The sequence below is a fragment of the Aulonocara sp. 'chitande type north' Nkhata Bay genome, linkage group LG23 (assembly GCF_057382095.1).
Source record: "Aulonocara sp. 'chitande type north' Nkhata Bay isolate Kocher_YH1m ecotype deep benthic linkage group LG23, A_spYH_male_GT1.1, whole genome shotgun sequence".
Lineage (NCBI taxonomy): Eukaryota > Metazoa > Chordata > Actinopteri > Cichliformes > Cichlidae > Aulonocara > Aulonocara sp. 'chitande type north' Nkhata Bay.
In genome coordinates this window covers 45,594,215-45,609,987 of record NC_141365.1, presented here as the reverse complement: position 1 = coordinate 45,609,987, position 15,773 = coordinate 45,594,215, and the positions used below count along the sequence as shown (strand labels likewise).

The window sequence follows — 15,773 nt, the reverse complement described above, 5'->3', positions numbered from 1 at the left end:
TTGAATAAAACGATGTTGATTCATTCAATCCTGAATCGATGTTTAATATAAATGTATTTTGCCAGAATCTCAGGTTAAAGCTCACAAACTATTTCAACAAGCAGCAAACAGATAAAACAGTAAATGAGAGCAGCTAAACACACAAAGATGGAAACACAGAGCGTGGATCGTTCACTCGACGGCACGTACACGGACACGCCGTCGGGGCTGAAAGTGGACAGCTCACAGATCCTGAAGCTGCAGGTTTCATCTGTCTCCAACCAAAACTGAGTGAAGCAGCAGCAAAAGAAGATCCAAACTCTGCTTCACGTTTGATCAATATGCTCATGAATTCTCTCTGACTTTGGCTGTTCCTGCCTGCACAGCTCTCTCTCTCTCAGTGTACTCCAAGAACAGCTTCAAACATCTGTTTCTGCATCATTCACTGTTTATTAGCCACCAGTCTGCTGTTGTGTTCAGTGCTGTCGGCCTCTGACAGTAAAGCCTCATTTCTGCTGTTCCATGGAAACTTTTTAAAATGATGACAGATTACAAACTCTCAGCTGTGTCTGTAATCAAACCTCTGTAACTTTGCTTCACTTCAGCAGCATCAGCTCATGTTCACATGTTGCTTCATGGTTTGCTTCAGTTTTTGATCGACTGCAGAATATTTTGAAGGTTATCTGCTATAAAAAGCCAGAAGAGGAAAATCTGCTTCATGTGTTTCTGTTTGATCCTCAGTGACTTTGACACAAAGGCCTCTGCTGTGATGATCACACCTCTGATCAAGTCTCACAGTGTCACAACTGATAAATGATCAGAGTCAGAATATTTCTGACTGTCTGCTGTGTGCCGTGACCTTTGACCTGCTAAAGACAGTCAGCTGTGGATTATTCATTGTTGTGTCTGATACTTAGAACTGTGAGGAAGAAGCTACACAGTTAATCAGGGTCCCCTCTCTCTGAATCAGGAAAGGTGGGCAGGCCGCGTGTGGGCCGCGGGCCATACGTTGAGTATCACTGTTTGAAATGTGAACATTGTTCTGCTGCAGTCAATGGACTAAACCAGAGAAGAAGAAAACAGACTTTACCATGAAGATCCTCAGTGTGGATCAGTATAATATCAGCCTGATGTCTGCAGTTTAGTGTCAGCACAACTTTCACATCATATTCATCTCAGCACAACTAAAACATGCTGACTGACCTCAGAGTTTCAAGTTTACATCCTGGACTCTCCAGGAAACCACACAGATGCTTCACTCCTGGATCCTGCAGCTTGTTGTTGTCGCTCAGGTCCAGCTCTCTCAGATGGGAGGGGTTGGACTTCAGTGCTGCTGCCAGATAATCACAGCTGATCTCTGACAAACCACAGCTCCTCAATCTGTATAAAGAATGAAAGATGTAAGTTTATTAGACAAAGTGCTTGAAATCATTCAGTGTTTCATCATCTGTTCAGAGCTGAAGAAGGTTCAGAATGTAGAAGTTTAGAAAATGGAAACTCCAAACAGCTGAAGCCAACAGGAAGCAGCTTCAAACAAACACAACAAGAGAAAAAACTCTGAATGTTTCACATTAAAGTCGTACATTTCTCATAAAAACAGGACAAAGACTTGAAAAAGTCGTGTTTTTCCTTCCAGGAACCACATGGCTTCACTTTTAAAGGTGAAGTGTGACAGAAATGGACATATTTGAAGTCCAACACCTTTTTCCAGTCACATTATTAAAGCAGACAAACTACAAGCTCATTTTCATTCCAACAAGTCATCTTCTGACCTGGACTAACAACACTGGTCTCTATGTGCAGCTGGCTGTGAGACCAGTGCTCAGGGAGCGTCTACAAAGTGCAACACTGAAAGAACATCACACACTCATTTGCTTCCAGCACTTTCACACAAACATCTACTGTCATTATTGTCACCAAACTCTGTGGATCCTTTATTGCAAATTCAAATGGGATCAAATGGTCAGACAAAAGAGGCTTATGAGGAAATATGATGAAATGTTGTGTATTAGCAGCAAGTTATTGAATCTTTTTCCTCAGAAACCAAACAAAATGATTGACAAACATGTTTTTACAAACTCAGTGTTGGACTTGGATCAGCAGGATAAGCTGATGTTTAAAGGCATTTGAGTCTCGCTGTATGAGAGTCCAGTTCTTACTCAATATTTATGGATGATGTTCTTTCAGTGTTGCACTTTGTAGACGCTCCCTGAGCCTCACAGCCAGCTGCACATGGACCAGCTGACATTACCCAGCATTAGAGGCGGCTGTAAAAAATTCATGTTCCCATTTAAATGGTTTTAATTTGAATAAAACGATGTTGATTCATTCAATCCTGAATCGATGTTTAATATAAATGTATTTTGCCAGAATCTCAGGTTAAAGCTCACAAACTATTTCAACAAGCAGCAAACAGCTAAAACAGTAAATGAGAGCAGCTAAACACACAAAGATGGAAACACAGAGCGTGGATCGTTCACTCGACGGCACGTACACGGACACGCCGTCGGGGCTGAAAGTGGACAGCTCACAGATCCTGAAGCTGCAGGTTTCATCTGTCTCCAACCAAAACTGAGTGAAGCAGCAGCAAAAGAAGATCCAAACTCTGCTTCACGTTTGATCAATATGCTCATGAATTCTCTCTGACTTTGGCTGTTCCTGCCTGCACAGCTCTCTCTCTCTCAGTGTACTCCAAGAACAGCTTCAAACATCTGTTTCTGCATCATTCACTGTTTATTAGCCACCAGTCTGCTGTTGTGTTCAGTGCTGTCGGCCTCTGACAGTAAAGCCTCATTTCTGCTGTTCCATGGAAACTTTTTAAAATGATGACAGATTACAAACTCTCAGCTGTGTCTGTAATCAAACCTCTGTAACTTTGCTTCACTTCAGCAGCATCAGCTCATGTTCACATGTTGCTTCATGGTTTGCTTCAGTTTTTGATCGACTGCAGAATATTTTGAAGGTTATCTGCTATAAAAAGCCAGAAGAGGAAAATCTGCTTCATGTGTTTCTGTTTGATCCTCAGTGACTTTGACACAAAGGCCTCTGCTGTGATGATCACACCTCTGATCAAGTCTCACAGTGTCACAACTGATAAATGATCAGAGTTAGAATATTTCTGACTGTCTGCTGTGTGCCGTGACCTTTGACCTGCTAAAGACAGTCAGCTGTGGATTATTCATTGTTGTGTCTGATACTTAGAACTGTGAGGAAGAAGCTACACAGTTAATCAGGGTCCCCTCTCTCTGAATCAGGAAAGGTGGGCAGGCCGCGTGTGGGCCGCGGGCCATACGTTGAGTATCACTGTTTGAAATGTGAACATTGTTCTGCTGCAGTCAATGGACTAAACCAGAGAAGAAGAAAACAGACTTTACCATGAAGATCCTCAGTGTGGATCAGTATAATATCAGCCTGATGTCTGCAGTTTAGTGTCAGCACAACTTTCACATCATATTCATCTCAGCACAACTAAAACATGCTGACTGACCCCAGAGTTTCAAGTTTACATCCTGGACTCTCCAGGAAACCACACAGATGCTTCACTCCTGGATCCTGCAGGTTGTTTCCCCACAGGTCCAGCTCTCTCAGATGGGAGGGGTTGGACTTCAGTGCTGCTGCCAGATAATCACAGCTGATCTCTGACAAACCACAGCTCCACAATCTGTATAAAGAATGAAAGATGTACGTTTATTAGACAAAGAGCTTGAAATCATTCAGTGTTTCATCATCTGTTCAGAGCTGAAGAAGGTTCAGAATGTAGAAGTTTAGAAAATGGAAACTCCAAACAGCTGAAGCCAACAGGAAGCAGCTTCAAACAAACACAACAAGAGAAAAAACTCTGAATGTTTCACATTAAAGTCGAACATTTCTCATAAAAACAGGACAAAGACTTGAAAAAGTCGTGTTTTTCCTTCCAGGAACCACATGGCTTCACTTTTAAAGGTGAAGTGTGACAGAAATGGACATATTTGAAGTCCAACACCTTTTTCCAGTCACATTATTAAAGCAGACAAACTACAAGCTCATTTTCATTCCAACAAGTCATCTTCTGACCTGGACTAACAACACTGGTCTCTATGTGCAGCTGGCTGTGAGACCAGTGCTCAGGGAGCGTCTACAAAGTGCAACACTGAAAGAACATCACACACTCATTTGCTTCCAGCACTTTCACACAAACATCTACTGTCATCATTGTCACCAAACTCTGTGGATCCTTTATTGCAAATTCAAATGGGATCAAATGGTCAGACAAAAGAGGGTTATGAGGAAATATGATGAAATGTTGTGTATTAGCAGCAACTTATTGAATCATTTTCCTCAGAAACCAAACAAAATGATTGACAAACATGTTTTTACAAACTCAGTGTTGGACTTGGATCAGCAGGATAAGCTGATGTTTAAAGGCATTTGAGTCTCGCTGTATGAGAGTCCAGTTCTTACTCAATATTTATGGATGATGTTCTTTCAGTGTTGCACTTTGTCGACGCTCCCTGAGCCTCACAGCCAGCTGCACATGGACCAGCTGACATTACCCAGCATTAGAGGCGGCTGTAAAAAATTCATGTTCCCATTTAAATGGTTTTAATTTGAATAAAACGATGTTGATTCATTCAATCCTGAATCGATGTTTAATATAAATGTATTTTGCCAGAATCTCAGGTTAAAGCTCACAAACTATTTCAACAAGCAGCAAACAGCTAAAACAGTAAATGAGAGCAGCTAAACACACAAAGATGGAAACACAGAGCGTGGATCGTTCACTCGACGGCACGTACACGGACACGCCGTCGGGGCTGAAAGTGGACAGCTCACAGATCCTGAAGCTGCAGGTTTCATCTGTCTCCAACCAAAACTGAGTGAAGCAGCAGCAAAAGAAGATCCAAACTCTGCTTCACGTTTGATCAATATGCTCATGAATTCTCTCTGACTTTGGCTGTTCCTGCCTGCACAGCTCTCTCTCTCTCAGTGTACTCCAAGAACAGCTTCAAACATCTGTTTCTGCATCATTCACTGTTTATTAGCCACCAGTCTGCTGTTGTGTTCAGTGCTGTCGGCCTCTGACAGTAAAGCCTCATTTCTGCTGTTCCATGGAAACTTTTTAAAATGATGACAGATTACAAACTCTCAGCTGTGTCTGTAATCAAACCTCTGTAACTTTGCTTCACTTCAGCAGCATCAGCTCATGTTCACATGTTGCTTCATGGTTTGCTTCAGTTTTTGATCGACTGCAGAATATTTTGAAGGTTATCTGCTATAAAAAGCCAGAAGAGGAAAATCTGCTTCATGTGTTTCTGTTTGATCCTCAGTGACTTTGACACAAAGGCCTCTGCTGTGATGATCACACCTCTGATCAAGTCTCACAGTGTCACAACTGATAAATGATCAGAGTTAGAATATTTCTGACTGTCTGCTGTGTGCCGTGACCTTTGACCTGCTAAAGACAGTCAGCTGTGGATTATTCATTGTTGTGTCTGATACTTAGAACTGTGAGGAAGAAGCTACACAGTTAATCAGGGTCCCCTCTCTCTGAATCAGGAAAGGTGGGCAGGCCGCGTGTGGGCCGCGGGCCATACGTTGAGTATCACTGTTTGAAATGTGAACATTGTTCTGCTGCAGTCAATGGACTAAACCAGAGAAGAAGAAAACAGACTTTACCATGAAGATCCTCAGTGTGGATCAGTATAATATCAGCCTGATGTCTGCAGTTTAGTGTCAGCACAACTTTCACATCATATTCATCTCAGCACAACTAAAACATGCTGACTGACCTCAGAGTTTCAAGTTTACATCCTGGACTCTCCAGGAAACCACACAGATGCTTCACTCCTGGATCCTGCAGGTTGTTGTTGTTCTTAGTCGAAGACCAGGAGGAGTCATTACCCAGGTCCAGCTCTCTCAGATGGGAGGGGTTGGACTTCAGTGCTGCTGCCAGATAATCACAGCTGATCTCTGACAAACCACAGCTCCTCAATCTGTATAAAGAATGAAAGATGTAAGTTTATTAGACAAAGTGCTTGAAATCATTCAGTGTTTCATCATCTGTTCAGAGCTGAAGAAGGTTCAGAATGTAGAAGTTTAGAAAATGGAAACTCCAAACAGCTGAAGCCAACAGGAAGCAGCTTCAAACAAACACAACAAGAGAAAAAACTCTGAATGTTTCACATTAAAGTCGTACATTTCTCATAAAAACAGGACAAAGACTTGAAAAAGTCGTGTTTTTCCTTCCAGGAACCACATGGCTTCACTTTTAAAGGTGAAGTGTGACAGAAATGGACATATTTGAAGTCCAACACCTTTTTCCAGTCACATTATTAAAGCAGACAAACTGATGATGACATCTCTGGGGTCTGATTGATAGAAAAAAAATGTCTTTGAGACCTTTTGTAACTGACAAACTCCTCATCTGCTAACAACACTGAGTTGAATCTCCATGGCTGATAGTTGGAGCAGGCATCAGGAATACACATTGAAAAAACAAGAGGAGAAATCACCAGAGTCTTATAATCACATTCTGTAACTAAAGGGAGACGTTTTTCTATACAAATATATGTTTTATGGACATTAGAAAAAAAAGAGTATTGACGTGAAGCAGGATTATGAAATCTCCATACATCAGCCAGCCCATAATTATCAAGAAAGCTCTGAATGACGCATGCTGAGTTTGGACTAAGTGTACTTTTGTGTGAACTGTGGTCCATAGCAGATAATGAGCAGTTTAGGTCTCCCTCAAAGATGATATTGTGTGATGACATATTGGGGAGCCGCGCAAAGACATTAGTGAAAAATCTGTGATCGTCCCAATTAGAGGCGTAGATATTTGCTAAGATCAAAGGAAAACCATAAACTATATTTTCTGCACTTAAAATCCTGTAATTTTCTCATAAATCGACAGTGCGCCTTATGTATGAATTCTGGTTGTGCTTACTGACCTCGAACCGATTTTATGTGCTACACGGCGCTCAGAAACCTTTCAAAAGATGTTTTGGTACGACTTTGCTCAGCTACGAGGCCGCACCGCTTGATGGATTGTTGGAGCATTACAGCTACGAGGAGCCTCGCGGAGTGATACGTACTCTGCTTCAACGTAATATTACTGTATTGAGTGTGTATAAGGACCATAAATGGCACCTGTAAGAGACACGGTTACAAAGAGGGTTTCAAACTCCAGGCTGTCAGTCACGCAGTAGAACCTGGGAACAGAGCAGCTGCTTGTTATTATGCTCAGCGTCTGTTTACATTTTGACTGCACGATTGTGAGCTTTTTGTTATGCACAAACACAACATTGTTTTCTTTTATTTATGGAGCATTATTATTTAATAAATGCTGATCATTTATTTCTGAGTAATTGTTTCATGTACATCTACGCTGTATGTTAATAAATGTGCCTGTGTGAGATTTGGGACACAGCTTTGACTAAGAACTCTCTTTTTGTTCGTACTTTCTGGCTTTAAAAATATCGAGATATATATCGTATATCGCCATCCAGCTAAAGAATATCGAGATATGAACTTTGGGTCATATCGCCCAGTCGTAATATTGCAATAGGTTGTCCGTTAAACTCAAGCGGGGCTTGGGCCCTGGCACGGCGTAGCCACACAATCCTGGTAGTAGTGACGCTCGGCTATGACGGCGTGCGGGTTACCAGCTGGCTTTCTCAGGATAGGGCTCCTGTGTGAGCGGTCGACAATAACGTCTTTATCCATACCCAGCACTTCACGTAGTAGCACGGATACGGCCGTGGAGGAGCTCGAGTCCAGGCCCTCTGGGATCCCTATGATGTGGATGTTAGCTCTCCGCTTCCTGCCTTCATCACATTTATCCTTCAGGTCAGACAGCTCCTCCTTCATACTCTCTACTGTAGACTGCAGGGTGGTCACCTCATCGCTCCACATTGACAGCCCATCCTCAGCTTCTTTCACTCTAACCTTTACTCCATCAACTTCGCCGCACGTCGCCGCCATGCTGTTAGCGATCTCATTTCTCAGTCCTTGCACGTCAGCCCTTATATTGTCAAAATCTTCTTTCAATGCATTTCTGACTTCTTCTTTTAACAGCGTACTAATGTCCTCTTTAATGGATTGAAGAAGCTCCAGTTTTAGAGCAGTAGGATCCACATCACGCGCGTCTGTTGAGTCTGCTCTTCAGCGGCCGTAGAGCTGGACGCTGCCCTTTGGCCATCATCGATACTCTCGCCCGAGATCGCACCGGGGCTAAAATATTCACCTGCTCAGCTGTTTTTGATCAGTTTGAGCCTGTGTGGTTTGATCAGGTGGAGGAACGATGTGATGCTATAGAGACATCATCTTGTCCAAATGAAGTTGTTCCAACACGTGTTTAAAAAGATTTTAAAGGTTGTCGGTTCCGACATCTTAGCGATTTTTAACAGCAGTCTTAGTTCAGGTGTTGTACAGCCTGTTTGAAACATGCTGTTGTACAGCCTGTACTAAAAACCTGATCTGGATCCTCTGTCCGCTCAAACTTCAGGCCTATTTCAAAGCTTCCCTTCCTGTCGAAGATTTTGTAAAAGATTATATTTGTTCAGCTGCAATCTGTTGTAAAGGTTTCAGTCTGGTTTTAAAGCTCTTCACAGCACTGAAACTGCACTTTGGAAAGTTCTTAATGATCTTTTATCAGCCACTGATCAGGAGACTCAGCTGTGCTTTTGGATCTGACCGCTGCCTTGACCACAGCATCTTGACCTCACCATTGGAGCATGGAGGCATCAAGGGCGCTCTATTAGACTGGTTCAGCTCTTTTATTAAATCGCATTATTACATTTGGGGCTTATATTTGACGGCAATTTGAAAAACAGCTGAGCTCAGTTGTACAGCGGTCTTTCTTCAAACTGAGGCTTTTATCTAAGGTGAGATCATTTCTATCTTTTAAAAACCTTGAACGGGCGATCCACGTTTTCATGACGTCCCAGCTGGATTATTGTAACTCCTTATATGTTGGAGTTAGTGGGACCTGCCTGGCAAGACTGCAGCTGGTCCAGAAAGCTGCAGCTCGTCTTCTGACACAAGCTCAAAGACATTTATCGTCCCAACAACCACATATACGCTGGTCCCTCGCTGTAACACAGTTCACCTTTGGCGGCCTCGCTGTTTCGCTGATCTTTTTTGTGCAATTTTGCATGTTTTTGTTTTTTACAGCGCATTGTGTTCTGCGTCCTGATTGGCTGTAGACCATTGTCAGCCAATCTCGTGCCGTGTCTCCTGTACAGTACAGAATGTGTTCAAATTTACAGCAGTGTGACTCTGCAGTGCTGCACTGTATGTTTGTACGTTTTGTCCCAACAAACAACAATGATGACGAGACGTTTTGCACCTGTGGTAGCAGCCAAAGGCAGAGGAAGATGCTGACCATCATAGTTTCAACAAGGAGGCAAAAAGGTTGTAACTGTCCACAACAAGAACATCGTAAGGATGGAGTCAGCTTTGGCTTTGTGGCTCAGTGACCGCAGGAAAAAGAACATCGTGCTGGACACCAACATTATCTGCAGAAAAACTCAAAAGCTTTATGAAACTTTACCTGACAGCGAGGAGCCCAGGCCATGGACGAGTGCTCCTCACACAGAAGCTCATTTAATGCCAGCAAAGGCTGATTTGACACATTTCAGAAACACTTTGCTTTCACTCTTTAATAATGAACTTATTTTTCTATGAAGGTTTGAACTTTGTTTAAACAAGAGAGAAAAGTGTGAAAATGTTCATGCCTGTCTGAGAAAAGTGTAGAAAGTGTGCAGTGAGGGTTTAACTGCCTTAAAACTTCTATAATACTTGTAAAACATAAAGCTGCTACTTCATTCTGAGACTTATTTTTAGAACGTAACTCGATAAACGAGCGACCGCAGTACTGTATTGTGTTTATTTTGAAAACTCTCAACAGGATCTTCAGATTTATTTTGAAAGCTTTATCTGGAAAACACAAACACATAAGCAGGAAACAAAGAGCGTGATATGAAACGATAGACGTTTTCATATGGTCATCATATATACATCGTTCTATCGAACAGCCCCAGCTCCTGCTGTCAGTCTCTGTAAATCTGCTCTTAAAACACATTTGTATTCACTGGCTTTTAATACAGCATGAGAGTTATTTGATATTTGATGTGTGATATTAATATTAGGAGTTATTTTAATCGTTATTTTGGATTCTTGTACAGCACTGTGGTCAACGCTGCTGCTGTAATTAATGTGCTATAAACACATAAACAATCTGCAGTTAAACATCCAAAACTAAAGATGTGATCGCTGCCTTTAGAAAATGTGCTGATGCACAAGATATCAGCTCCATTAAGGTGGAATGTGGCCGTGTTAGAAACATGTTGGAAGAAGTTTGAAGCTGAAACTGTGAAGCTGAGAGTGAAAGAGCTCCAGCGTCTGACACAGGAAACTTTCTTATTTCCACACTGATGAAAGCATCAAGCTTTGATTTCCTGCTGCTTTTATTGAGTCACACTGTGAAACTGAGCCACAGCTGAACCAGCATCCCTGTACAGCAGACACTTACAGCGCTTGGCTGCTTCCATTGGACCCTCTGCACAGAGCTTCAGTTTCCTCTTCTGGTCCCAAAGTGCAGAACAACAAGGTTTCAAACAGCTTCGTTCCAGCAGCATCAGCCACAGACATGCAGAGAGAATCCTTTGGTTGTGTTGTGTGTTTGCATATCTGCTGTGTTGCTTTGTGAGGACGGATCATCTCCTGCAGCTCCAGATAAACAAGCTGCACCTGAACCTGGTAGCTTCACTTAGAAGACACTTGTGACGGGAACGTGTGAGAAGTTTTGTGCAGACAAGTGTGGATTTAGAGTGTGGGACGAGCTCTCCACAGTCTTTGTGGAGATCCACATTCTGCATACTGCCTGTGAGAAGCTGCAGACATTTGTCCTCCAAATCCACTGAGCAGCTGCTCGTGGTGGTATTAGCTTCATGTGTGCGTGTTAGCATGAAGCCTCGGTCACACTCTGCTGTGGACACGTCACGGACAGCTGGACGCCTGATGGACGAGTCGTCCTTCCTGTTAAACTTCTTTGAGCATGAGAAGAGCATGAGAAGCTCAGTGGACACTGTTCAGGGTTTTAACTCTCGCTTTCACTTCAGCTTCACCAACAACAGCACAAGCAGAGCAGCCCACTGCCTGCATGGCTGGGACAGCGCCCCCTGGTGACTGTAAACCACTACAACATGTAGACGGCCGTCTGCAGGCTGGATGTAGCACCACCGCAGAGACGTGCTGCAGCTCTGTTTAGTTACCCAGCTGACAGCAGAGGCTGTAGTTTACTGTTACCAACATGGAAAACTGAAGCTTCACCAGCTGGAGCTACAGAGCTGGAGAACAAAGGAGACTGAGAGGCCAGAATGATGTGGGAGGAAACATCAAGAGCCTGTTTGAAAGGAGACACATGTGGATGCTGTGCCAGTCTGTGGTCTGTCAGAAGTCAGCTGAGTCACACTGCAAGAAGCTGCAGAATCTCAGAGGAGGAGATTTGGAAGTGTTTGTGGGACAAACTGGACTCAAAGAAAGAAGATGTTTGTGAAGTCTTTGGTGGAGGTGAGCAGTGTGAAGCAGAACACATGCAGATGAATCAGGAGGTCAGCATCAGTGTCTCCTTGTGGTGGACGGTAAAAGAATCAGAGCCAACGCTCCCGTCCACCCTCGGCATGAAGCAGTGCTGTTTCTGAAACAGGAGGACAAGTCCAGAGAAGACAGAGGAAGCAAAGATGAGGGTGGGACAGGACAGCAGGACTTCCTTCACACCTGCAGCTCCATCACACTGCTGTAGGTCCTCTTCATCACACATGTACCTGCAGCCTGTCTTCGAGTCCAGGAGTCACCTCCACACAGTGTAGAAGCCTCCTGTGCAGACCATGGAGTCCAGCCTCTGTCAGGGAAGTCGGCACTAAAGCCTGAAAGACTTCAATCTGTCTCTGCTCCACCCGAGAAAGACCAGCACCGTACTTGTTGTGCATTCAAGGAGGGAACATCAGCGCTGCATCGTGGGAACAACACCGCAGGAACAAAGACACAGCACGGCCGATGAAGGACGAGGACAAAGGAAAGGTGAGTGAGAAGACCCTGGTGGTGTGGACGGACCTGCAGGGGCTCCAAGACTGAGGAGCAGAGACGTCCATGTACCAGCTGAGGATGCTGCAGTGATCCAGGGAGCTCGGTCCAATCTGAGGCCGTGTGAACTACGTGGACCACAGTTTCTTCACAGACTTCAGCCACGTGAACATCTGGAGATCCAACAGTGTACGAGCTGTGAGCCATCAGCTGTTTCTCTCATCAGCTGCTGTAATGAGAGCTGCTGGAATCATCTCGAGCAGCAGGAAATCACTGATGTTGTTTCTAACCAAAGATATGGGACTGAGCTCCGCTGAGCTCCTTCTACTTTCATCCAGATAGAAACTGCTACAGTCTGCTGATTATTGCTTTGCCTCCATCACACGAGCTCTTTATCCTGTTCTTCACTCTCATTGGTTCTTTGTCTGCTTGTTTTTACAACAGTAGTCTTCTGATTGGTCAAAGGAGACAATCAGCTGTGACTAAATGTAGCTCCTACAGCAGTGATGGGAATAACTACTGAAGCTAATCCAGTATCAAAGCTCAGGAATCAGCAGCTCCCACCTCGTTTTCTTTCAACAACTATTTTTAGCTGCTGTGTTTTTGTGTTTCTGCAGACCTCAGACATCCTGCTGCTCTGGACAACTTTTTCATTCTTTTGTATCATTATTTTGCTTTTCTTTTATTATTATGTTATATGTATTAATATGTGAAACACTTATTCTTTGTGTTTTTGCTTTGCTCCTGTCAAACTGCTTTAATAAAATCTGCTGCAGTCTAAACTGTGGACGTTCCCTTTTTAACCCTTTGTGAAACAATAAAGGTTTAAATCTGAGTATTCATCTATGTTAGTGTTTAATGGGTCTAATAGGTTGCTTTGGCCTTTCCCAGTAATATCTTCCCTTGCAGTCTGTGGTCCAGGCTTCTAAAACCATCCCAGGTTAACAAGAACTACAATCTAGAGGAGAGCTGCCATAACAGGTGTGACTGATGAGATCTGACCTGCAAGGTTACTCAGGTTTGTTTGTATCAGGACAAGCAGGGAAGCCGCCTGGACGTCAAAGTAGTTAGAGCTGGGCGAGTGTCCTCACCCACATCGGCTTCACAACTCTGCATCATCTACTGAGTAAGACTCAGAGCATCAGAGATTAGAAGGTCTACAAAGAGCTGAACCAGACTTCCTGTATAAAGGTTTTAGTTCCACAGATCGACAGTGTCAGCACAACTAAAACGTGGAGACTGACCTCAGAGTTTCAATTTGATGTTGTGGATTCTCCAGAAGAACACACAGCTGCTTCACTCCTGAATCCTGCAGCTTGTGGTCTCTCAGGTCCACCACTCTGGGATACGAAGGGTTGAGCTTCAGCACTGCTTCCAGATAATCACAGCTGATCTCTGACAAATCACAGCGCTCCAATCTGTATAGAGAATGAAAGATGTAAGTTTATTAGACAAAGTGCTTGAAATCATTCAGTGTTTCATCATCTGTTCAGAGCTGAAGAAGGTTCAGAATGTAGAAGTTTAGAAAATGGAAACTCCAAACAGCTGAAGCCAACAGGAAGCAGCTTCAAACAAACACAACAAGAGAAAAAACTCTGAATGTTTCACATTAAAGTCGAACATTTCTAACAAGAGTATTTTAAAGACAGAGTCACTGATGATCATCTTCTGCCCAGTAAAACTTTGGTTTTCCAAATGTGAGTGTTAATGATGCACAAAGACTGTGAGTGCAAAGAGGGAGCGAGGAGGATGACAGAGAGATGGTACAGGAGCATCAAGAACCCGGCGAGGAAATGAGCAGAAGGACTTTGGAGCCTGTTGGATTGAAGCTTTCACAGAGACGTGTTTGACTGGACACCACCAGGACAGACTTTTAATCCCAGGATTTGGATGAGCTTTCTGTCTTTATGGTCACAAATGATGCTGTAACTCTGTGAATGTCCTGGAACTGTCAGCAGTGTGGTTACGTCCTTTTGACCTGAGTTTCCACAGCTCTTATAACAGCAGTGTACATTCAGACTGAGACACGCTTCAGTCTGTATGGACCTGTTTCTGTAGCTGCCACCATCATTCTACGGTCGTGTCCAAATTCATGGGCTGCATCCTCCCGAGGACCCGGCCTTTGCGGTCTACGTGGGCTGGGTCCTCAGAAGGTCGGGTAGGCTGGAAATAAACGGCTGGGGAAATTGGACGGTCTAGCCTTCTGATTAGCGTCACCGCTGTCTCGGTGGAGTTTAATAAACTCAGCCGTCTGCTCCTTGCTATCTAAAATATAACAGGACACTGGCGTAAATTCTCGACCGTCTCATACTTCTGTTTAATCAGTTTTCTGTTTGACGTTTAGTCAGCTCTGTAAAGACCAAGGAGGAACCCACCTGGGGGATTAATAAAGTTTTATTTTATCTAATCTAATCTAATAACTTTAATCTCAGCCAAACCGATTTACTCACAAACAAACAAAACACTGAAAAAAGCCAAACAATAACATTTTGAGGTTGTCTAAGTGACTTATATATCACGTTTAACCTGAGTAGCGAAAGTCCGCGGTGATCTGAAAATGATGTGCCGGGAGTTGTGCCGTTCTCGGCGGCTTCAGTGACCCTCGAGCTCCCGGCGAGCTATCGAGCTGGTGGGTAGCAGACGTCTCCGAAAACGTCGAAGCACTTTTGCATATATGCGGTATCTTGATAAACCGAGCAGATATTTGATGTTTACACAGCTACTTTCTCGCCTGAAAATATGTTAAAAGTTTATTTTGTGACCGAAAAAGATTAGTATGAGTAATTTTAAAACTTAGTAGCGGCCGCCATTGTTGGAAACTGGAGTTTGGCTGGGCCACGCTATGAATTCTGGGATATGGTAGGCCACGAAGGACACACCCGACCCATCCTTCAAATTCGGGGAAAAGGAGGACGCATTTGTTGGCTGCATTCGGAGGAGTCTACGAATTTGGACAGCCTTCGACGTGTCGCTGTGACGTAATCGGTCTACAAATGCGGCCTCAGGAGGATGCAGCCCATGAATTTGGACACGACCTACATGTTTGTACATCAGCTTATCAAATACTGTCTGCTGTCTTCATTTATTACTCTTCACCTGCTTCACTGTCACTGTGTGGGCGGAGCTGTCTGAGCCCTGCCCACACAGACACAGCTCCTCTCTGGAGCAAAACTTCTGCTTCATCTCTGCCTCTTTTCTTCATCCTCCACCTCTCTTTTCTCTTCTTCGGTGTTCTGCAGCCACAGAGCCTCACAGCCATTAGCACGCCCATACCTGAGCAGCTAGCATTACCCAGCATGCCGTGCAGCAGTGTCAGTTTGTAAATGTGCAAGAATTCCTGCTCCAAACTGTTTCACAGAGTGCTGTGTGCCGTGACCTTTGACCTGCTAAAGACAGTCAGCTGTGGATTATTCATTGTTGTGTCTGATACTTAGAACTGTGAGGAAGAAGCTACACAGTTAATCAGGGTCCCCTCTCTCTGAATCAGGAAAGGTGGGCAGGCCGCGTGTGGGCCGCGGGCCATACGTTGAGTATCACTGTTTGAAATGTGAACATTGTTCTGCTGCAGTCAATGGACTAAACCAGAGAAGAAGAAAACAGACTTTACCATGAAGATCCTCAGTGTGGATCAGTATAATATCAGCCTGATGTCTGCAGTTTAGTGTCAGCACAACTTTCACATCATATTCATCTCAGCACAACTAAAACATGCTGACTGACCTCAAAGT

The 15,773-nt window shown here is 43.7% G+C and overlaps 1 protein-coding gene across 2 annotated transcripts in view; it reads right to left on the bottom strand.

The window, feature by feature from the left end:
• Positions 1-3,447: 3,447 nt before the first annotated feature.
• Positions 3,448-15,773, bottom strand: part of LOC147302767 (protein NLRC3-like) — a 38,005-nt gene continuing 25,679 nt past the window's right edge. The window contains exon 7 of one of the 2 annotated variants that reach the window (XM_086284421.1): positions 3,448-3,640. In XM_086284421.1, coding sequence (XP_086140547.1) covers positions 3,448-3,640 — 193 coding nt within the window. Of the gene's footprint in view, positions 3,641-5,728; positions 5,952-15,773 lie in introns of those variants that run through there. The other variant, XM_086284423.1, reaches the window with a different exon arrangement.